Source organism: Ictalurus furcatus, chromosome 16, assembly GCF_023375685.1.
Source record: "Ictalurus furcatus strain D&B chromosome 16, Billie_1.0, whole genome shotgun sequence".
In the NCBI taxonomy this organism is placed as follows: Eukaryota; Metazoa; Chordata; class Actinopteri; order Siluriformes; family Ictaluridae; genus Ictalurus; species Ictalurus furcatus.
Genome location: NC_071270.1, coordinates 9,672,315 through 9,696,814, shown reverse-complemented (window position 1 = coordinate 9,696,814; position 24,500 = coordinate 9,672,315). Strand labels below are relative to the sequence as shown.

The window sequence follows — 24,500 nt, the reverse complement described above, 5'->3', positions numbered from 1 at the left end:
AGAAAGGAAATATAAAGACGCTACTACTGAAAAAAGCTGCTACAAGTTCAACACAAAGATCATTATCAACACAAGAAATCAAAGTCAATAAATACGCGTATAAATAAACTGTGTGCCATCTATCAAAGAAAAGGGAGCAAGAAAGAAGCAACTGTTCTTTTGATGGACAGTTGAAGTATTTTTGTGTCTCAAGTAAAATGTTCAGCAGTCACTTGTGTAAGTTGTTACACTAAATGTATTTTCTCCATGGGTCCAGCCATTGGGTAAGCCTGCAAGTGGATTTGAAGTGGGTTTTGTGAAACCTATTCCACCTGGTTTCACTGGTCTTTATGCAAGCATGGATGTGCTATAAGGATGCACTGGGTTTGCTGACTTGATTATAGCAATAACTCTGTCAGAATGCAAATTCTTAATGTGATTCTGACAAACACATGCGCGCACACATGTGCACACAGGAGAGGCACAGCACTGATGATATATATCACATCCTCAGGATGTAGGTCAGTGGGGTGAGTTTCCAGGAACAAGCTATGCATTCATGCCACAGGTCCACAGGGGTATTGAGGGCATCAGTCCCACCCATTGTCCTTGATCATGTGGGCGAGCTCAATGATGAACTTACCCTCCTTGTACTTCTGACTGCTCTCAAAGGCATGTTCCTAATAAGGAAGAGAGAGAGATAGTCATCTATAATCCTAAGTCATATCTGGTCAAACTATGCCATGAATCCAAAAATAATGGGTTGCTGTTAAGCTACTTTACCCTGTACAGATGTAAATTAGAGATGCACGATGTATCAGCCGATAATCGGTATTGTCCAATAAAGGCAATTTTTCACGCTAGCGGCCGATAGTTTAAAAACATCTGATGTTCAGGGCCAATTATATCCTGTCAATCAAAAGAGGGCGGGAAAACACATCGATTTCTTGCTGTGTGTAAAGATGATATCTCTTGTGTGGAATGATGACAAAACTGCAGTTTGTAAGCTCTGTAATCTCTGCACTGCTAAAATTTAACACCGGACGCTGCAGCAGTGAAATCTAAAAAATTTTTGCCACGGTGCTCGAGCTGCTCGCGCTGAATTAAAGTGGCAGTACACTGTTGAAAGATTTAAATGCAAAGGAGTTGACAAAAAAGTATTGCACAGAAAAATATATTTGTAGAGTAGTATATTTCATATCTAGTTAATGTTAATATATAAAAAGTTTATATTATATATTTCCAGTTTGATGTCAGTGATGATGTAGAAATGCTTTTGTTTGTGGTGAGTGAATGTGAAGCCTAACAGGAGGTTTTTTAAAATTCAGTCAATTAAGTCTGTTAATATGAATTAATAACATTCAATAAGTTAAGAAATCTTACTTTAATCTTCAGAATTTAGTTCATGTGTTAATGTTAATTTGAGTAATGTGTTTTCTGTTTATGAGATCAGTTACTGTGAAACAACTTGTTGAAATGGAGAGAATAAAGTTTTATTTGCATTTCCTTCAGAATTGTGGAATTAATTATTATTAATTTAAAAGAAGGCATAAAAGGCAGAACTATCGGTATCAGCCAATATGACTCTGAATATTTGGTTATCAGTATCGGCTGAGAAATTTAGTTTTGGTGCATCTCTAGTTTAAACTGCATTAGAACATCTTAATAATCCATAATATCTACAAAGCTCTGTGTAACTGCTCAAATGAATAAGTATACAATTATTCCTATTAAACTGGACATACATTACAATTCAACCCTTTCCCATAGTGTAATTCAAATCATGGGTTTATATTAATGCGCATGTTCTGATACTTATCATTTCTATACTATCAACTAAATCACAGGGATGCTCCACATGTAAATCTAAGTCTAGTAATTAACAGATTAAAAACGTGTTATTATTTAACACAAAAAAAAAGAAGTGAAATTGTTGACATGATAAAGCTTTTTGTGGAGATGTATACTTAACATTTATGTAAGGAGGCTGGTGAGGGAAGAACTGTAGCAGTTAACTAACTAACTTCTCTCACAGACATGCCACAACATTTGCTAATAACTTATAAATAGTTTAAAAGATGATGTGTATGTCATTAAGAAATGTAAAAAAAAAAAATTAAAATGGTTGCTAATTTGCTGGGGTATAAGAGGAATAAAAGACTTCAGGATGTGCTGTCTTTGGAAAATAATCAACTTCAGGGTGGGTAGAACACTCCGCTTTGTGTTGGGCCACATCAAGCCACCCAATTGTTGATTATTTTCCTGGGGCCATTCTAGGAGATTAGCATGAACTATTTTAGTATCTTTGTTTGTATTAGTTTATAACTACATGCAGTGTGGAAGTGTGAATTTAAAGTTTTGTGTAAGTATTGTGCATATTGTTATGGTTTTTATATCGCATCACCTGGCCTGAAAGGTAGTATTCTGCGCTTAGTTAGACTAGCTAGCTGTGCAGTGCTATCTAACATCTTGCCAATATGAATGCATTCTCTCACTCTAATATGTAACATTAGCTTCACTTATTTGTAGATTCAGACATACTGTAGTTTTAAAAAGTATAATATTGGACCATTTCCATGAATTTTGATTGCGTGGCAGTTTATTATTCCCCCTTCCCTCCACCATGGTGCTGTGTACTACATTAAAACTACAGCCCAAAAACATTTGTGGCTGAAGTCCTACCGGTACCACTGTTCTTTTCTTAAAACAGCTCTCCCTGTTGTGTTTTATTCCTTACACATTCACGTTTGTGTTCTGTCAGTTCTGTTACCATCAGCATGCACTAAGTATAGTTTTCAAAGTTTACACATTTTTCACACGCATTTTTTGCTTTCCTGGCACTTTTCAACTTAGAAAGCAGTAGTTTACAATCATGATTATAATGGTACACAATAATGGCAGTGTATTGGATAAGTAGAGACATTGCAGCTAGTATAAGAAGATGGTGATTTCTGTACTTTCTGTACAGCTAGGTGCAGTGAGTTTCTTTGGACAACATAATAACATTTTCCCTTTCAGTTAAGGTTTCTTTTCTATATCTGAAGATGTTAAGCCTCATAAATAAAGTATCTCTCTTAGAGATGTCTCAGCAAATCTCCAGCTTGAGCTGCATTCCTCACAAGTGCAGCATGAATGCAGCCGTTCATAGATAAGTGAGAAGACAGACCTCATCAAACAAGTGTGTCTATCTGAAGCGTTTGTGTCCGGTGTCAAGGTTGTGTCATGCATGAATGTGTGTAAGTGGACTTGTAGTGTGCATGATTGCTCAATGAAAGCACATTATCAGGCACTCACATATTTCCAGCCCAGTGTGGTTTTGCAATTTTCACAGTAGATGTCAGCCACAGCATGGAGACCTGTAAGCAGCACCCTCTCCTCTGCTGGCCCACAACCAATATTTACTCTGAATGTGGGGGAGAGAAAGAGGGAAAATTAAAAACAGAAAAATATGAAGCAAAGATGAAGCTAATACTGCCTCAGCTACTAAAACATGTGGACAATTAAATTACATTCCAAAAATGCTCTAATTGTATTGAGTTACAAAAATTACTCAGAGACAGACACTTACACAGAGTTGAACAGATAGGCTCTGCCTTGACTACCTTGAAAAGACTGCAAGAAAAAAAAAATATTGATTCAGTTGCCTGGGACAACTTTGTCTTATTGAAGTAAATGGCTTCAAACATACTGACAACAGAACACTCATAACAATAAAACACTACAAACGAAGGAAAAATATTGTATCATGGCTATACTGAAAGCTTTGGCAGATGGGGTTTCCCTAGGAGGATGCAAACTACAGGGAAGCCAGTGATTAGTGACCCAAAAGGTCCCTGGCCATATGGCTGTTTATCAAAAGATTCCAGCTTTATTGGTGCTTTATTGGCCGGACTCAGCTATGCATTGAGTAAGAAGCTACTGTATAGCACTTGCGCACATATTATATCTTTTATGTATCCAAAATGATTGTTTCTATTTCTATGATGTTACTTTAATTGGTTTTACATTTAAATCTGAGCTGTGTTTCCATAAACTATTTCCCTTTCTTTTTTCCTTAATATTATTTTTGTTTAATTAATTATACAGTTTTTACTCTGTTTTTACTTGGTTTTAACATTTCTCTGCCTGCATTTGCAGAATACATTTGCCCATGTAATCTCTGTCTATACCTTGACTAGAGCTACAGATATTGACACGAAAGTTCACTCTGCATGCCAAGCGGAGAGTTGAAGGTGTGGGGAGTGGAGGTCAATATCTGTGTTGTAAGGCTGGTGCCAAGATGTCTGAACCTGGAGAGAACTACTCTCTGAGGACAAAGGACGACTTCGAGAACGAACACACAATCTTTCTCTCACAGAATTAGCATCCACACCTGAGATAGGACATCCCCACTTCCTCTCTCTCCCACACCCTTCTCTTTCTCTGTATTGAGATCACCTCAAAAATTAGCATCTCCATCAGAGTCAGCCTGGAAGATCCTCACTTCCTCTCTCCCCACACCCTTCTCTTTCTCTATATTGAGATCACCTTAAACACACCCAAGGTCTAAATGCGTTACATAACATGTTTTAATGTGAATAAGATGTCAGCTATACATGTTCACCATATTATACAAAAGTTCTCAGTGCAATTGGAAAATATGGTCTCATTCCCTCAACAGCAGTTCAAATAAAAATATTACATGCCATTAAAGGCATACCCTCCCAGGGTCCCTTACTCAAATTACCTCATGTATGTAAATAAGGTACATCCTTCCACAGACATCAAATTATAATCACAAACAGCACCTTTTGGTGGACGCACAGAGCGTCTGGGTATTGAGGGGAGAGCTGGCCAAAGATTCGGGGAATCTCTAGACAGATCTCCCACACGATCACTGTGTGTAGTTTTTCTCTACCAGGTATGTAAGTATTGTCACTCTTATGTTGTGTTATTATGTTTTGAATTTGATTGGAATGTAATGTTGAATGTAATTCTTTCTTATTAATAGTAGTATTGGATTTGGATGTTTTCATACCTGGTTAAATAAATTATTAGACTCGATTATATTCTGAATTATTCAGAAATTATTGTCTCTAGTAAATTGTGGTAAGTCCTTGTTACAGCAAATCTGCGACCAGGTTAGTACAGGCTAACAATTTGGCATTCAGTTAAGTGTAGTTAGAGTGTACAGGCTCAATAGGAAATATCCGTTTAGGACAACATAAAGTTGATCGACCAAGTCTAAATAGGATGAAGTCTAAACCTCTGATTACTGTAATATTCCTCTAGCTAACGTGTACATAGAAAACTATGGCATGATTATATAAAGCTAATTCTACTCAGATATTATTGGTCTATCTTTGTAGATTTAGTGGTCATGACCTCTGGCTAGAAATAACATTACTGTAATTAAGTGTTACTAACTAAGGGAACTAAGAGACCAGGCTAATGACTTGGCTCTAGTTAAGGGTACTTAGAGTGTACAGGCTCGATATGAAATACCCGTTTAGGACAACATAAAGTTGAACGACCAAGTCTAAATAGGGGGTTAGTCTAAACCTCTGGTTATTGTAATCTTACTCTAGTTAACGTGTACATAGGAAACTATGGCATGATTATATAAAGCCAATTTTACTTAGATATTATTGGTCTGTCTCTGTAGATTTAGTGGTCATGACCTCTGACTAGAGATAACGTAACTATAACTAAGTGTTACTATCTAAGGGGACTAATAAAGTGCTATTTAGGAAAGGGCGAGCACAGGGCGGTCGTCTAAATAGTATTAATCAATTACCTCTGGCTAATGACCAAGACTGGCGAGTTTGTGACCATGAGATCCGCGCATGCGACCGGCGCGAGACTCGACACGGAATCCGAATGAACGAGCACAATTTAAAGTATAGAATAAATTAGAATTAATCAAGTATAGAAGATCAAAAGTATCAAAATATGAATAACTGAGAAATAAATACAACATTGAGGTTTTTACAGTTGGAGTCAGATTTAATTTAAGAGAGAGTCAAGCAGAATTGGAATGACAAATTTAAATATATTCACATCGCTTCAAAAAGACAAGAACACGTGGAAATCCTTCTACCACGTCATTGGATACTGTCGTTGGACCAGTGAGTGGATCCTTACAGTACTATTAAAGAATCAGGTTAAAGAATTTTGCAATGATATTATACACTGCCTGGCCAAAAAAAAGTTGCACACTAAAATTTCGTTGTACCACCTTTAGCTTTGATTACAGTGTGCATTCATTGTGGCATTGTTTTGACAACCTTGTGCAATGTGACAATATTTATTTCCATTCAGAGTTGCATTAATTTTTGGCTGAGATCTTGTATTGAGGACGGGTTGAGTCGAACCACCCTGTAAAGACTTCTCCAGCATCCCAAAGACTTTCAGCGTGGTTAAGGTCAGCACTTTGTGGTGGCCAATTCATGTGTGTAAATGATCCCTCATGCTCCTTGAACCACTCTTTCACAATCTGAGCCTGATGAATATTGGCATTGTCATCCTGGAATATGCCTGTGCCATCAAGGAAGGAAAAAAAATCCATTGATGGGATAAAATGGTGAGCCTAGACCTGACCAACTGAAGCAACCCCAGATCATAACACAGTACAGTAGGCACTATGCATGATGGGTGCATCGCTTCACGTGCTTCACTTCTTACCCTGATCGCTTTGTAATAGGGTAAATCTGGACTCATCAGACCACATGACCCTTTTCCATTGTTCCACAGTCCAATCTTTATACTCCCTAACAAACTGAAGTCATTTTTATCTGATTAGGCCACACAGCTGTTTAGTCCCAATCCTGTAAGTTCTCTTGGCATTGTGCATGTGGAAATGCTCTTACTTTCACTATTAAACACAGCCATGAGTTCTACTGTGCTTTTTACGATGTGACTTCACCAAACGTTTTAAAGATCTACGGTCACCATCATTCAGGATTTTGAACATTCATTTTTACAACCACATTTCTTCCTCAGAGTTCACCACTATTCTTACAGGTTTTAATAATTTAACCTCCTTAGTTGTTTTCTTGATGCAGGCAATAATTTGCTCCTTCTGAAACACAGGAACATCTTTTCCACGACCAGGGGATACGTCTTCTGACATGGTTGTTTAAGAAATGAGAAGCTACATGCTGCATCAGTTAGGGTTAAAAGTACTGTTGCCAGCTAAAACACATTAATCACTGCAATAATGATCCAATCATAGCCTCTTAAGTATTTGCTTATGGAAATCCAAACAGCGAGCCTTTTTCTTTTGACAAGGCAGTGTCTGTCTGTCTGTCTGTCTGTCTGTCTATCTATCTATCTATAGACAGACAGACAGACAGACACACCCCTGGTCTGAAGCCAAAGCAAAGACTGAACCAAAAGTAAATGTAGAACACACATGTTAAACTAAATTAAAAACCATTTCTCAGATAATTTGGATTCCTATGACTTGAAGCTCTGCTTGACACTGGTTTATAATTGGCAGTAATTTCCAATCATTGCTGCTGGGGCCAACAAAACTCTGAGAAACAGTCAGCTTCCCCTAATGCCTTCATGTGCTACAAATGTTTGAATGTGCCACACTGACCCACATTCTGCTCACCACCCTCAGACTCACATGTGCAGGGATGCACACACACACACACACACACACACACAAACAAACTGTGTCAAAATTTATCATCCATCCATGTTACTTATGTGCCAGACTCCATTGAATGTAAAAATATTTTTTAATCATGAAAAAATTTGGGAACTGCTTGCTAAAAGCTAGCTAGAGTTTGTTTTTAAGTACATAAACTAACCAGTGTTGCAACAAGAAAGCTGTAAATGACCTAAATTTAAATAGTGAGTTAAGTAATAACTGGCCATATATATAAAGGTACAGTATCTCACAAAAGTGAGTACACCCCTCACATTTTTGTGAATATTTGATTATATCTTTTCATGTGACAACACTGAAGAAATGACACTTTGCTACAATGTAAAGTAGTGAGTGTACAGCTTGTGTAACAGTGTAAATTTGCTGTCCCCTCAAAATAACTCAACACACAGCCATTAATGTCTAAACTGCTGGCAACAAAATTGAGTACACCCCTAAGTGAAACTGTCCAAAATATTATGCCATAATATACGCCATAATATTATGGTTTAAAAACATATATCTGAGGCCAACAGTTTGCACATACCTACGCTAAAAACACTCAAATATTTCACAACTCCACACATTTCATATTACCATACATTTATTGTGTTAAATCAGAGTATATACTTTATTTCCATAAGAGGTAATTTCAACATTATAGCTAAGAGACAGATTTATTTCAGCTTTTATTTCCTATATCAGCGGGTCAAAATTCCTGAATCAAAAGCTTCTGTGTTACGCTCCCACCAGCAGATGGCACTGCGGCGTCGACATGCACAAGCGGCTTTAGAGGGCGCGCGTGCAGGAAACTCTTGGATATGGACACGCACCTTTGTTTGTTTTGGTTCTCCCCCTGTTTAAGCACTGTTTGATGTTCGAGGGTGTGTCTTGATTTACTCCAGGTGTCGGTGCTTTAGTTTGATTGTGGTTGTCATTTAAACCCCTTGTGTTGCTGTGTACTTCGCGCAGTATTGTTTGAATGGAATGGTGAATGCGTTACGCATGCTAAGCGGTCTTCTTTTATAATAGATAGATAATATTACTAGGGTAGCCTTCTTTCATCTCAGATCATATTGCTAAGATAAGAAATATAATGCCACTACACGATGCAGAAGAACCAGTTCATGCTTTTGTTACCCCTAGGTTGGATTACTGTAATGCAGATCTTTCTCTTACAAACCCACAGTTATGGAACAGCATTCCAATACACAGTCTCAGTGTTTACGTCTAGGCTGTGATAACACATTTGTTAAGTTAAGCCTTTTGTGAATAGTTTTTTAGGTAAAGCAGCAGTTCTGGAGGGTTCAATCAATGGCATAGAGTGTTGTGGTGAACTGGGATGTCTGGATCCTCTCGCCTACCAATCTCACACATTCACAAAGGTTTGTTGATAGTGGAGTGGTTGGCTGCTTTATGTCCCAGGGTGCCCTCATGTCTGTGCTACCTTCTGGTTCTCCATTTCAGTTATGCTGTCACAGCTTGTCTTGCCAGAGTCCCTGGTTACACTCTGCACACAAAGTACATTGTCCTTAGTCATTAGGCTACAATTAGCATACTTAATGATCTCTGTCTGTCTCTCTTTTGAGTTACACATGACACCCCTGAGATACCAGTGATCCTGACCCCTTCTGCTCTCCGGAACTGCCTGATCCATCCTGATGCCCTACTTCTGGTTGGAGTTCTCATCATTTGGAAATCACTCACTGTTGCATGAGGATGGCCCCACATGGACAGCCTAAAGAGCAATAATATTACTATGGTTCCACTTAAAAACCATGAAGATGGCTTTGAAATGCAACTGTTATGTACAGTTTTGCTATGATGGCTTAGCACTACAATTGCTATGATAGCTCACCACTCAACAGTTGGTTGTGTTTCTCCTTCTACTTATGAGCTGTGGTCACTTACTTCTTTTATCACAGTAGAAACAACACCACAGTTCTGTTTGACACTGTTCATTTTTAAACCACCCAACTGAACAGTGTAATTTCATATTTGGATAAATCTATTTATGCATGCCAACTGTACCAACATGACAGATCAGGGTTCTTCAAATCTGGCCCTCAAGGTCCACTGTCCTGCAAAGTTTAGCTCCAACCCTAATCATACACACCTGAAGAAGCTAACCAAGGTCTTCAGGATTACTAGAAAATTACAGGCAGGTAAGTTTGGATGTTGGAGCTAAACAATGTGATAGATCATGAATAATAATTTTTTTTAAAAAAAGCACTTTCTCACCCCCACAAAAAAGAGAAGTGTCAAATCTGAATTGTTCTGCATGCACACTATACTTACCTAGGTTCCCCCTAATATAATAATAATAAGACTCAAACCCTTCTCATTATAAACTGACACTAAATGTGGAACTGTGAGCAATCTTGAGCATTACATTTGGACCTAAATCCTAAGGCTAAGGAACAAGAATATGCTAAATGTTTCTACATTTTCATGTACCTTGTAATGTGCGCTAGAGTTCTGTTTCTGTTCCAAGGATCTAGAACCATCCTGAGCTGAGATATTGAGGTTTCCATAAACAGCTGTATAACCAAAATTTGTTGTGTGACATGACACAAAGATGACCGTCGTAGTTAATCCTTGTGCATCAATGTTACACATAGGTCCATAGAGGACAAAAATGTCCATATCCAAAGAAAACATAAAAATATTATATATTCATATTTTTTTCCACTTTCATGGACGTCAATTTTTTTTTACCAGCATCAGTTCTAATCATAATTACTAAACATTCATTCATTTTCAGAATTGTAACCCTTTAAATGCTGGCTTGTTTACATAATTACACAGATGATGTTTTTTAATGAAAACAATAAATAAATATTATTTTCCATATACTAAATGCTGAGCAGATTTTTTTTTCTCTGATTATTACAATCTTTGATATGTCAGTGATTAACAACAACATTAATTTTGATGCATTTATATTTTTTATGCAGTGTCAGATAAAAAACAACCACAACAACCCACCACCCAGGTCTATAAAGGACAAAAATGTCCATGTCAAAAAACTGTCATAGAAATATTATATATATATATATATATATATATATATATATATATATATATATATATATATATATATATATATTTTCCACTTTCACTGACCGATTTTTTACCAGCATCAATTCTGATCATAATTAACAAACATTCATTGTCAGAATTTTAACCCTTTAAATGCTGGTTTCTTTACATAATGCAAAAATCTTCAGCTCAGTAACCTTCTTTGACTCATATACATGGGGTGGGATTTGTGATTTCCAGTACAGTATAATTTCTTTCTGTCAAATTGTTCACACACACACACGAACGCAAACTTTTCAGTACACACATACAAACCACAACTCTGATATCCACACACACACTCACACACACACACACAATTATAGCTGTATCATTTATTCAGTTGGTCTGCAGTGCTCTATAATACAGCTGAATCAGAAAAAAAGTAAAAGCATGTATTTTCCCCAAAGGCTAAACCTTTTTTTTTTAATTCCATGATTTGATACAAAATAAAAGCCTATTATCACAGAATGCATGATTTTGTGCTTAAACGTCACGAGGATTAAATAATGCAGTTTGAATGAGTTTCAATGGGGACATTTTTGTCCTTAAGGTCCTGAGTGTAACTATTTTGTGTACCTAGTTTAAAATTGTCACGATTCCCCCTCTAAGCGCGAATGCGCGAGCACCTGCTTTTCCGTTGTTGACCGTAGTGACATCTGGACACGTGTGTTTTGTTTATGTTTCTGTCATGTCTCCTCCCTGTTCCGTCATTGGCTGGGAATTCACGTGTGTCTGTATTGCTCTCAGCTGCTAGCAGTTTAGACGCTGATCATATCCGCATATATACCGCGCGCCTCCCAGCACACAACGCGGAAGATTATCTTGGAGTTAGTTTAAGTTCGTATCGTGGTCATAGGCACGGGCCATGTTTAGAATTAGTTTAATTCGTATAGTAGTCATAGTCACGTTCCATGTTTAAAGTTAGTTCGCGCTGGATTATCCGCTTCCAGTCCCTCGTCATAGTTCGTTTCTTGTTTTGTTTATCGACCCTGTTTTCCGTGACCACGACCTAGATTCCTGCCTTGCCCCGTGTATACCTGTTTGCCAATCGCCTGACCTCTTGCATGTTTGTGGATTACGTTTTGGATCACGTTTTGGATTTGTCTGCCTGTCTCTCTTTCAAATAAACAACTGTTCATCCTGCACTTGCATCCGTCCTATCTCTGCACCGTCACGATTCGTGACATAGATTTATGAAAGCAACTGAGGGTAAAATATTATTCCAATTTCCAATAAAAATACACAATTTTTTCAAAATTTATGCTGTTTGCATTAACACACACAAAATGATTAAAAAAATAAATAAATAATGAAAAAACCAAAAATGTCCATAAGGACAATGGTTAAATCAAGTAAAAAAAAAAATGGTGGTTTTGCAATTCTAATACATAAGAATTAATCACTCAAAAAAGAGCTTAGCAACCGGTATTGGAACACTTGTGATGGAATGACCTTGCAATAAATGCAAAGAGCCCAGAGGTAAAAAAAAAAAATATGAGATGAAAAGCCTCCTATAACACGTGACAACAGCTGGCATGAACGCAGCAAAAAAAAGAAACGTCCTCTCACGTTCAAATGCTTTTATTTCCAGAAATTTCTTAACATGTGTAAATATTTCTATTAACATAAAAAGATTCAGCAACTGAGAAATAAACTGAACAAATTTCACAGACATTTGATGAACAGAAATGGAATAATGAGTCGCTGAACAAGTTGGGGGGGGGGTGTCATTATTAAAATTAACAGTCAGTAGCTGCGTTTACATGGACAACAATAATCCACTCTTAACCCGATTAAGACCATACTTTAAGAAACTACCATGTAAACAGCAATTTTTACTTACCTTAATCTAATTAAGGTCATACTCGAATTAAGCTCTAATTGAATTAAGACAGTTGGAGTATTCCTGTTTTAGTCACATTATGGACGTGTATTACAGACATGTAGACACCTTAATCACATTATGAACGTCGTGTGAGAGTTTTCACCGCATTTTGCGACAGGACACGATCACACACGGCAGTTTTACGTTTTACGGCGAACAAGAGAGTTCGGCTGCGTCTCAAACCGCATACTTGCCTACTATAGGTCTGTAGTGGGGAAAAATGCATGTATCTCGGCTACTATATAGTAGGTAAGTATGCGGTTTAGGACGCAGCCCACGGCTTCAAGCAGTTGTCTATTAGCACGTATAGCATGACAATTAATTAACTGCACTTAAAGCGTTCGTAAAAAAAATTAAATAAAAACACCCAAAACTGTATACGGTACCATAACGAAGACGAAGTGTATGATGATACGTGAAATTCTGGAGGGACATCAGACGGCGTGGCGCAGTGACGTAATGACGTGTGCTATAATCTAATTATGTCCTATAACATGTAAAACGGGTACATGACAGGAGTATTCTAAAAGCGACTCATGTAAACATTTTAATCACATTATTATCTTACTCAGATTAAGGTCAATAATTAGATTACTGCTGTCCATGTAAACATTACATTACAGACATTGCAGTTTATTGCTCTGGACACATCTGCAGTCCTCATGCCTCCCTGCAGCTGGCTTATGGCATGTTCACACAGGTGAGCAGGACCCCCAGGCATCTTTCCTCTGTTTGTTTTCAGAGTCAGTAGAAAGGTCTCTTTAGTGTCCTAAGTTATTGTAACTGTGACCTTAATTGCCTACCGCCTGTAAACTCTTAGGGTCTTAAGGTCTATTCCACAGGTACATGTGCAATAAATGTTTATGGTTCATTGAACCGGGATGAACGGTGGCTTGGTGGTTAGCGTGTTTGCCTCATGCCTCCAGGGTTGGGGGTTCAAGTCCCACTGTGGCCCTGTGTGTGTGCGGAGTTAGCATGTTTTCCCCATGATGCGGGGGTTTCCTCAGGGTACTCCGGTTTCCTCCCCCAGTCCAAAGACATGCATGTTAGGCTGATTGGCATGTCCAAAGTGTCTGTATTGTATGAATGGGAGTGTGTGTGTGATTGTGCCCTGCGATGGACTGACACCCTGTCCAGGGTGTACCCCGCCTTGTGCCCCATGCTCCCTAGGATAGGCTCCAGGTTCCCCGTGACCCAGTAGGATAAGCGGTATAGAAAATGGATGCATGGATGATTCATTGAACAAACATTGTTTAAACCCTTTCCAATAAAGATCTGTAAAGCTTATTTGGATTTTACAAAATTATCTTTAAAATACAGTCTCCTGAAAAACGGACGTTTCTTTTTTTTGCTGAGTTTATAAATATGCTGTCACTACCTCTGTGCCCCCTGAGTTGTCTGAGAATGAAGCAGGTTTTGAACAGCAACTGTGGTCAAACACCTCAGCAAAGGGTAGTCCCACATTTCTGTTCTCCCTATAAGAGTTTGGTGAACGTTTGTTCCATTTGAAAAACAAGGCAGACAGTACTGTCTCCATGAATGAAGTCTCTGAGACAATTTGACTGCTTTCTTGTCAATGTGTCTAGACATGTTTTTGTTCATTACAATATAAGGAAATATCTCAAACCATAATTAAAGGTTATTACCATAATCTGAATTAGTATACACATGTGCTTAGTTAAATCACAAAAAAACAACAAATAAAAAGGACAAAACAACATAAAAGGGCTGGTACCGACCTTGGAGATGAGCTCGTCGTGGTTGGCCAAATGAGCCCTGCAGTGGATACAGCTGTATGTGCGATGGCAGTTGGGTAAGTAGGCCTGAAAGGTCTTAGAGCGTGTCATGGCAGCAGTGGCAGGTGAGACAACACGGGAGTGCAGTGGGAATGGCCGATCAGCCTAGGATGGCTTGCAGGGGAAGCAGTGGAGCACAGAGGTGGGAGCCGTGAGATTACTCAAAAGAGGAGAGATCACACCTATTTTGGAGGAAGGGGACACAAAAGACATGCTAATAATTATGAACTACCCTGAGTGAAAGAGAGAGAGAATGTGTGTGTGTGTGTGTTGATAGGGCACTTGTAGCCCAGCAGTTTAAGGTTCTAAACAATTGACTAGAAGGTTCTCAGGACTCCAGAAAGTCATGCTAGACCCTCTTACGCCTGTTTCACACATGATCCGTCTGCAGTACGTATGCAGTAATACAACCTTTCATAGGCGTATTCATGTTTAAACACAATACATATAAACAACATAAGATTCCATTTGTTACTTCTATATAGATTTATATATTACGTTGCTCAAGCAAGTGGCAAAACATTTAAACGTGGTACTTCTCTAAAATGAAAAGGTCATATCACAAACATTTTAAATGAAAACTTACCATCAACACAAACAGCCGAGGGAACTGCCTCCCATGTCTTTTCTTTTGTATTTAAATCTTTATACAAGAAATCTTGCGGGTCATACACAACTTTCTCCGAACACCAGCCTGTCACGTGATTCCTGACGCTTTCTGCTGAGATGTGAGTGCCCCCCCCCTATATTTTAGATATATATTTATATATCTAAAATATATAATTTAGATATAATTTTGACCGCATTAGATATTTTTGCAACTCCTGGTAAGTGTTGTGGTTTTCTTTGCTTTACCCTGGACTTAAAGTAATAAGATGACTGTGAAAACAGTAGTATAATTTTAACTTTAATTATATGCATTTATGGTGAAATTACATTTTGGTGTCAATCTGTGTGTGAGTGTGTTAGTGAATGGGTGAATGAGAACCAGTGTAAAGCGCTTTGGAACCCCTAAGGTTAAAAAAGCACTATATAAGTGCAGAGCAACAGAGTACGTGTGAACCAGACCTTAGTCATTAGCTCCTTAGAATAGGCCTAGACTAATAAACAAGTCCTAATCCTCTTTACTGAAAAAAATGGAATATGTAGTTGGATTTAAGAAAAAATATACATACATAAAAATATTATGCTTCTCATCAAAACATGATTCCATTGCTTATGCTAAACTTAAGTTAAACAATGTTCTAATTCAGCAGAATTGTTCAGCAGAAATTTTCAGTTGAAATGTTCAGTAGAAATGTTCAGCAGAATTGTTCAGCAGAAATGTTCAGTAGAAATGTTCAGTAGAAATGTTCAGCAGAATTGTTCAGCAGAAATGTTCAGTAGAAATGTTCAGCAGAAATGTTCAGCAGATATGTTCAGAAGATATCTTCAGAAGATATGTTCAGCAGGAATGTTCAATAGAAATGTTCAGCAGAAACGTTCAATAGAAATGTTCAGCAGGAACGTTCAGTAGAAATGTTCAGCAGGAATGTTCAGCAGGAATGTTCAGTAGAAATGTTCAGAAGAAATGTTCAGTAGAAATGTTCAGTAGAAAAGTTCAATAGAAATGAAACTGGAGATTGTTTGTTTGAGCTGAAATAAAAATATAAGAATAAAAAAAACAATGTTCTAATTAATGAGATTTAATTATGTAAAGTGAGTGTGATCAGTTCACACGGTATTAACATAAACATTATGAAATCTTGTGGGGAAGTGGTAGCTCAGCGGTTAAGACTTCTGATAGGTTATGAGTTCAAATCCCAGCACTGCCAAGCTGTCACTGTTGGGCCCTTCAGCAAGGCCCTTAACCCTCAACTGCTCACTTGTATAAATGAGTTAATTCTAAGTCGCTCTGGATAATTCTAAGTCGCTCTGGTGTCTGCCAAATGCTGTAATGTAATGTTGGCACTGACAGTTACTATACCTATACTATTTAAATTAAGTATATAAATTAATTACATCCCCAGCTCAGGTGTGAGTGTGGAGTTTTATTCAGGCCATTGAAAATACATGATAAAATCACTTTGTATACACGAAAACAAATTATGTTAAGTTAACTCAATTCAATCACATGGAACTGATATACGCATTTGAATCAAGTAAATTCAACTAGATTTTTTTAAAGTGTACAATGAAGAACAAGCCAAAAAAAAAGAGCTATGAATAGTTTTTCACAAGAAACCCTTGCACATATATGCAGATTGATTGTGTGGCTTTAACTTACTTTCACCCCTGCTTATTCATAAACACACACACACACACACACACGCGCGCGCGCACACACACAGCCAATAAAATTACTCTCAATGTTTTGTACTGAAGCTGAACTGAGGACACTGAGTGGTAGTAAGACAAATAATATAATGGGCATTATGCAATGAGATATACAAGGACAGCCAATATTCTATCACAGACAATGGTGTTCTACGACAGTATGATAAGCAAGACTGAGAGGCAACATTCTGTATGCTACAAGAAACATCCTTGTCTACCAAGGAGGGCAGTAAATAATGTGGATAATGACACTGGTCAGTTGGTCCAGAAAAGCCATAGAAATTCTTATGCGATTCTTATTTCATTTGCATGTTTTCACTACAATGTCAAGGCACCCAATTTTGATACATTTCTTCTTTTACGGTAAATAGCCCCTGTACATTAATAAACTTAGAATGACATCACTGAAGACGTTTGCCATCAGTACACTCATTTATATAATATTATATTAATGAATTATAAAAGGAAACACTTATACAAATGAATCTCTCTTTACTAGTTAGTTTTAATATAAACATACATTAATTGTCCACTTTATTAGGAACACCTTTAGACCTGCACACTCATGCAGTGATCTAATCAGCCTAAACTGATTAGATCTAATCATGTGGGGGCAGCACAATGCAAAAAAATCATGCATATACCGGTCAAGAGCTCCAGTTAATGTTCACATTGAACATCATAATGAAGAAAAGGCGTGTGGCTTTGAGTGTGGAATGGATGTTTGTTCCAGAAGGGCTGGTTTAAATGTTAAATGTTTAAATTTCACACACAACAATCTCTAGCATTTACACAGAATGTTGCAAAAGATAAATAAAAAAAAACATTAAGTGTGCAAAGTTCTGTCGGTGGAAACATCTTGTTGATAAGAGAGGCCAAAGGAAAATGGCTATATTGGTTTGAGTTGCCAAGAAGGATATAGTAACTCAAATAATCACTGTGTACAACTGTGGTGAGCAGAAAAGCATCTCAGCAAATATCAAACCTTGAAGTAGATGGGCTAAAAACAGGAGACCACATTGGGTTCTACTCCTGTTAGCCAAGAACAGGAATCTGAGGCTATAATGGGCACAGACTCACCTAAATTGGACATATTATATATGATATAAAACCTGGGTTTGAGATGAAGCAGCATATCCCAGTCATGTGATTAGTACAATAACCCATCATTTTCAACACAAAATCTCACACACATCCCAAAATAACAAACATTTTCCCAACAGTTGACTGTCTTTATTTTCACATGTTAACAACACAAACTTGTCAGCATCTGCATTTAAACAAGACAACAGAAAACAAAAGAACAGACTATGGATCAGAACAGAAGAGAAAGTGTATGTGTGTAGAGAGAGTGAGTGATTGTGTGTGTGTGTGAGCATGCATGTGTGTCCTGCCTCTGCTAAAAAAAAAGTGAGCGGTTGTTGCGTCCGCATTCAGACCACTGCAGTGTATCGCGAGACTCATGACCTCATTATACATGATATAAACTAACGATAAAAACTACATATATTCATTAACACCACCGCATGTAGCGAAGTAAAAGTACATTTCTGTGATTAAAAATTAACTTTAGTAAGAGTATAAGCATGACCAGTTAAACATACTTTTTTACCCCCCCCCCCAAAAAAAGTTACCCAAGTAAATGTAACAAAGTAAAAGTAGCGTGTTACTACCCACCTCTGCTATAGACTTCCTGTCAGCTCAAACGAGTCTGTTTATTCTCCTCTCATCTCTCTCATCAACGAGGTGTTTCAGCCTGCAGACCCTCTGCTCACAAGATGTTTTTTGTACCAATCTGTGTAAATTCTAGAGACTGCTGTATGTGAAAATCACAAGACATCAGCAGTTTCTGAAATACTCAAACCAGCCGATCTGGTACCAACAACCAATATGAACTGTATGTGCATATTGGCTGATTGGATAGCTACATAAATGAGTGGGTGTACAGGTGTTCCTGATAAAGTGGACGATGGAGTGTATGTACGGCAATCAAAATCCTTCATGTAAAGTCTGTCCACATGAAGGAAACTTACGGACAAGGGGGGAACATGTGAGACACCACACAGAGATTAACCTGAGCTCAGACTCAAGCTCAGCTGCAAGGCTGCAATGCTGTCCACTGCACAACCCGTTCGGCCCACAACTGTAATGTGTAATATATAATTAATATTCACCTTAGAATTATTGTTGTGACTATATCCAATTTACACTTGCTATTTACTTAATTCTCAAGACATTTATTAACATTTATATGAAGAATTTCTGTGTTAAATCACTGTTTCAGCTTCTTTAAAAAAAGAAGTGGAGATGAAATTGTGTGCCTGCAGTTGGTATACAGTCAGCAGTGTGAGGCAGCTGAAAGAGTGTTCAAAGTATTGGCTGAAAATGTCTTGTCTGAGTGTATTTAAATAGATTCTTCCAAGTTACTGAATGATGGAACAGGACATGTATGCTCTCAATAAATGCGATCTAGCAACGGAAAATAGTCCCTAGTATTTTGTCAGTTCAGGAACTCAGTCCATGATACTGCTATTGAGCAACATCACTTTACTCAAGTGGTCTGTCCACTTTGTAGGTGGTGACTGCATTTCTGACATGCTAATGTTAGAAACTCATGTGACCACCTAACTGAATTTACATTGGTAATGTAAATTGGTGGACTGGTAATGCAGCAGTTTGTTGTCTTTTTTACTATTTATAGTTACTAGCTAGCAGTCACACTCATAGGGTAATTAACATCAAAGCATTAATAGGGAAGGAGACCAGCTCAGTCTGTTTTTTTTCTCTCTCATTTGTTTTTTGCTGCAGCTCTGCCCCCTACTCTCTAACTGTCCTCTCTCTGAGCTGTGTTCATGCCAAATTGAAAAATAAGGTGTTTTAATTCTCAGAATAGTTTATTAAATAAAATGCATTTTTAATATATTTAATATACTTGAGAAGTCTCAAAATTTCATCCATGGTTGGAAAAACGTATGTATATCCCTGTTCTAAATTCTAGTATACTGGTAAAAGACCAAAAACTTGTATTAAGACCACAGTATGTTGCATCACGAAAAAATATCTCTCTTTAGACTCTGTAGCCTGGCTTATCAAACAAACAAACAGTCCTGTGGTCCAACAAGTGTTAACGCTATCAGCACAGCACTGCTGATGTTATTAATCCAATCAGTATGAGAACAAAACACATGGATGAGCTCAGCAAACTCCATGATGTCACATTACATAAACATAATTACTATGAAAAAACAGTTATGTATGATTATACTTGACTATGGATGAGTCCAGATATATCAGATGTAAACTTAACCCATGCCTTTGATTAGAAGCATTCATAAGGTCTGGAGTGGAGACAAAATACTCCATACAGCAGCTTTTGTGTTTGCCTCTTTGGTTGAGCAGCTGGTTGAAATTAGGCTCTTGAGTATAATTAGCCATCATTGTGTCCATTTGGTCATTTAGAGCTCAACTAATTAATGCAGCTGCAAAAGGGCAAGCTCATATTTAAAAAGAAACTTTTTGTTACATGGTGCTTTCACGGGGAAGGTTGAAATATACTTTGAATATGCACACATTAAAGACGTGATATGAGGCGTACATTAGAACCAAACGTACAGCAATAGCATTTGCAGTCAGAAGGGATACAACAGTCTCAACACTGTCTTTATCTGGGTAGTACAACCCCAATTCCGAAAAAGTTAGGACAATATGTAAATACTGTAAATAAAAGTCATTTGAAAATTCAATTAACCCTGTACTATATTGAAAACACATTAACACATTATTTGTGGTTTTACTTTGTGAATTTAATTATTGTTGAAAATATACACTCATTTCAAATCTGATGACTGCAACACACTCCATAAAAGTTTGGACAGTTGACTGTTTACTGTGTAACATCGCCATTTCTTTTAACAACACTTATTAAGCGTTGACACTGAAGACACCAGTTGGTTAAGTTTAGCAAGCAGAATTTTCCCCCATTCATCCTTTACATATTTCTTCAGCTGTGCAACTGTACAGGGCCTTCATTGCCTTATTTTGCACTTCATAATGCGCCACACATTGTCAATCGGAGACAGGTCAGGACTGCAGGCAGGCCATGCTAGCACCCACACTCTCTGTTTACGCAACCATGCGCTTGTAATTCATGGTTTGGCAGCATATGTTGCTCCAAAATGTGTACATATCTTTCTGCATTAATGATGCCCTCACAGATGTGCAAGTTACCCACGCCATGGGCACTGACACACCCCCATACCATGACAGCTTGGATGGTCCTTTTCCTCTTTGGGCCAGAGAACACGACAGCTGTTTTGTCCAAAAACTATGTGAAATGTTGACTTGTCGGAACCACAAAACACAATTCCACTGTGCTACTGTCCATCTCAGATGAAACTAAGCCCAGAGAAGTCAGTGGCGCTTCTGGACAGTGTTGATGTATGGCTTCTGCTTTGCATAGTAAAGCCTTAACTTGCATCTGTGGATGCAGTGGCGAATGGTGCTGATGACAAGGGTTTACCAAAGTGTTCCCGAGCCCACATCAGGATATCCATTACAGAATCATGATGGTTTTTAAGACAGCAACGTCTGAGGGATCGGAGATCGGTCTTGCCCTTTACACACCATGATTTGACTGGATTCCTTGAATCTTTTAATTATATTGTACACTGTGGAAAGTGAAATGCCCAAAATCCTACCGATTTGTCTTTGGGGAAGGTTGTTTCCAAAGTGTTGGATTATTGGCTGATGCATCTGTTGGCAGATTGGTGAGCCTGGACCCATCCTTGCTCTTGAAGGACTAGGCCCTTTTTGGAGGCTCCTTATATACTATGATTAGATGATTGCCTCACCCGTTTCACAACACCTTTTTATTTCAACTTGCCACATCGTTATTAATCCTAAATTGCCCCTGTCCAAACTTTTTTTGGAACATGTTGCAAGCATCAATTTCTAAATAAATGTTTATTTTAAAAAAACTATGCAGTTGATTAGGTAAAACATCAAATACATTGTCTTTGTAAGTTTTTTGTTTAAATATAAGTAAAAATACATTTACAAATCACTCCTCTTTATTTTTATTAGCTTGTTCCATACTGTCCTAACATTTTTGGAATTGGGGTTGAATCATCTTTATATATTACTCTAGATCAAAGTGAAAACTTTGGCAAAATATTTGATAATGTAAAAGCTTAATTCATCTTGTACTTTAAAATGTAGAAGATGATGGGTACATTCTCTCACTGGATTTTGTTTATTATATATAAATTTAGCACACCAGTCTGATATCCAGTTTTACTAATATCCTTCATAACATTTGAGAGAGACGGAATAAAAAGCTGTAATGCTACCCAAACAGAAGTAGTCCCCATGAGCATCTGCTGCACCTTGTCTATCCCATTATCTGATTTGTGTCACGCAGACTGAAGTGTGCTCACATAATGGCAAGACTTTCTTTTGAATGCAACCCTATGCAAGATGGTTGGCTTAAATAACTCGACACCTTGGTCACTGCCATCCATCCCAACCAACTTAACTTAAGCAGTCCAGCAAGGCCATTATGTTTTGTCAGATTTGCTGCTGAGACTGACACAAAATTAACTGAAAGCCTGTAAGGTGACAGGAAAATACAAAAAAAAAAAAACTGTCTATTTTCAACAGGACAGTTTGATTGTGGCCTGTTCATACAAAATGACAGAACACTGTAGGAAGTGTATGCTTTCCTATCTTTATATGTCAGGACGAATCATACAGATAAGTTATTTAAGCTTGTTGAGAAGGAAGCACAAAACAGGATTAACATCAATTCTGTGAGAGAAAAAAAATGCACCGACTGTTTTCAATCCTAGATCAGTCTCAGATCCATAGTGTTTACTGAAGCACTAAAAGACAGAAATATTCTCTCTTTCTTTCCTCTGGCCAACAATCCTCCTCTCAGACCATTTAACTGTGCACACATCATCATATACCGTTAATATTGTTAACTGGGACTGGCACCCTGTCCAGAGTGTACCCTGCCTTGTGCCCGATGCTTCCTGGGATAGGCTCCAGGTTCCCCGTGACCCTGAAAAGGAGTAAGCGGTAGAAGATGGATGGATGGATGGATGGATGGATTGTTAAGTGGACCTAATTCTGGTATTTATTCATCCAGCTTATCCTACACTACGGACAATTTAGAAATGCCAATCAGCATACAACGCATGTCTTTGGACTGGAGAGGGAAACCAGAGTATGAAACCCCTGAAGCACGGGGAGAACATGCAAGCTCTGCACACACGGCAGACACAGGATTCGAACTCCCGACCCCGGGGGTGCGAGACAAACGTGCCCCTCCCTGGCATCTATATAACTGTAAATACCATTTACTTCACACTCTTTTATATTTATATTTTTAAACAGCAATATGCATGTTTCATTTCATTACAATTGCTAGCACTGAGAAATTTCTACAACTTAAAGACAACGTGAATTTTTTTTTTTTTATGTCTTATTACAGAATATTAACACAATAAGAATCATCACAGGTTGTCCACACGAATTCCCAGATATTTTCCTTAAAAATATATATTTTTTTAAATCTAATGGTCTAATTGTAATTTAAAATATAGCCATCGGTGTTTTACTGATTAGTAAATAAACAAGTAATTCATGTTCATGTCTTGTAAGCAGTGGAATATGTTAAAAATATTAAAAACCAAAACAACACTAAAAATGTTTACAAATCAGATTGGCTAGCCTGGCTTCACTCCTCGGAGTGGCCAACTTTTGAATAAAGGCTGCAAGTGTAATCTGAATTCATAAATCAGAACTAACAAAATATGCACTTAAAGTTTATTAGTGTAAGAAATGAAGGCGCTGTATTACTGCAGTTAACCGTGACCACGGTGCTGGGGCTCTACAGCAAGGTGTCATCCCCAAGTGCGCTTCCACATAAAGGATGCAATTTATTTAGCCTGTTTATTTATTTATACTTTTACTTCTACGTTATCAATCGATGCAGATGCTATTTTAAGCACAGCCTCGGTATCCGTAATGAACCCTGCGTCCATATCGACTCGTGATCTACGCATCCACTTTCATAAACGCTACTTTGTCACAAACTGTGAGTTATCAAACAACAACATTATTCCATTAAAACTATACCAAACTTTAAGACGTCACAATAATGTACAAAATGCTACTGAATTCCGAAGACTAATTTGACTGACCGTACCTCAGAATGGAAAACTGTTTCAGTCGCAGTCTCTGCTCTTCTTAAAGTCCAAATTTACGCACAGTAAGTCGCTATACCTTTGTATTACATAAACTTTCAATAAATCGCCCTTACTCCTGCATGGCTATAAATGTACACTGTAAATACGTACAGCACGGTGGCGCACTGGCTTAATATACCGCCTTCATTTTGAATGACAGGCAGGATAACCAACCGATAAAAAGCAGCGGCCTAGCAACACTATCCTGATTGGTCAATCAAGAGTATAAAACAGCCAATACAATAAGGAAACAAAAGCTTACATCTGCATTTTTGTCCTGATTCATACTTCATTAAACCGAGGCTAATTGACAGGATCTGGATTTCTGTTTGTTTAAATTAGTTTTTGCCCCCGTCCCCCACCCCCACCCAGTGGTCATAGCTTTAGTGCCCTATTTCAGATCCGAGTCCTCTTAGACGTCTCCTCATAACATGGTTATATTGTTGTCCTTTAGCAGTTAAGGGAGGAAATGTAAAAATACCTCCACCATTGCTTGTTTTACCCTATCTGCCAAGTTCTTGCACCCAATTCAAACCACAATTCGCTTCATCACT

At 37.8% G+C, this 24,500-nt stretch overlaps 1 protein-coding gene across 2 annotated transcripts; it reads right to left on the bottom strand.

Annotated features, from left to right (window-relative positions):
* ypel2a (yippee-like 2a) lies at positions 1–24,455 on the bottom strand. Of its 2 annotated transcripts, XM_053645274.1 has the most exons (5): positions 23,907–24,455; positions 14,324–14,562; positions 3,548–3,591; positions 3,274–3,382; positions 1–659 (listed from the first exon to the last, which is right to left on the bottom strand). In XM_053645274.1, exons 2-5 carry the CDS (start codon positions 14,429–14,431, stop codon positions 570–572), a joined length of 351 nt encoding a protein of 116 aa, XP_053501249.1. In that variant the 5' UTR covers positions 14,432–14,562; positions 23,907–24,455; the 3' UTR covers positions 1–569. The 2 variants fall into 2 exon arrangements, with proteins under 2 accessions (XP_053501249.1, XP_053501250.1); XM_053645275.1 differs by lacking the exon at positions 23,907–24,455 and having other exon boundaries at positions 14,324–14,574.
* Between the last annotated feature and the right edge of the window lie 45 nt (positions 24,456–24,500).

Coding starts and splice junctions, on each gene's coding strand:
- ypel2a (XM_053645274.1), bottom strand. CDS start 14,431: ATGACACGCTCTAAGACCTTTCAGGCCTACTTACCCAACTGCCATCGC. Junction 3,592..14,323: donor ACGACGAGCTCATCTCCAAG/GTCGGTACCAGC, acceptor TTTTTCTTGCAG/TCTTTTCAAGGTAGTCAAGG. Junction 3,383..3,547: donor GCCTATCTGTTCAACTCTGT/GTAAGTGTCTGT, acceptor CCCCACATTCAG/AGTAAATATTGGTTGTGGGC.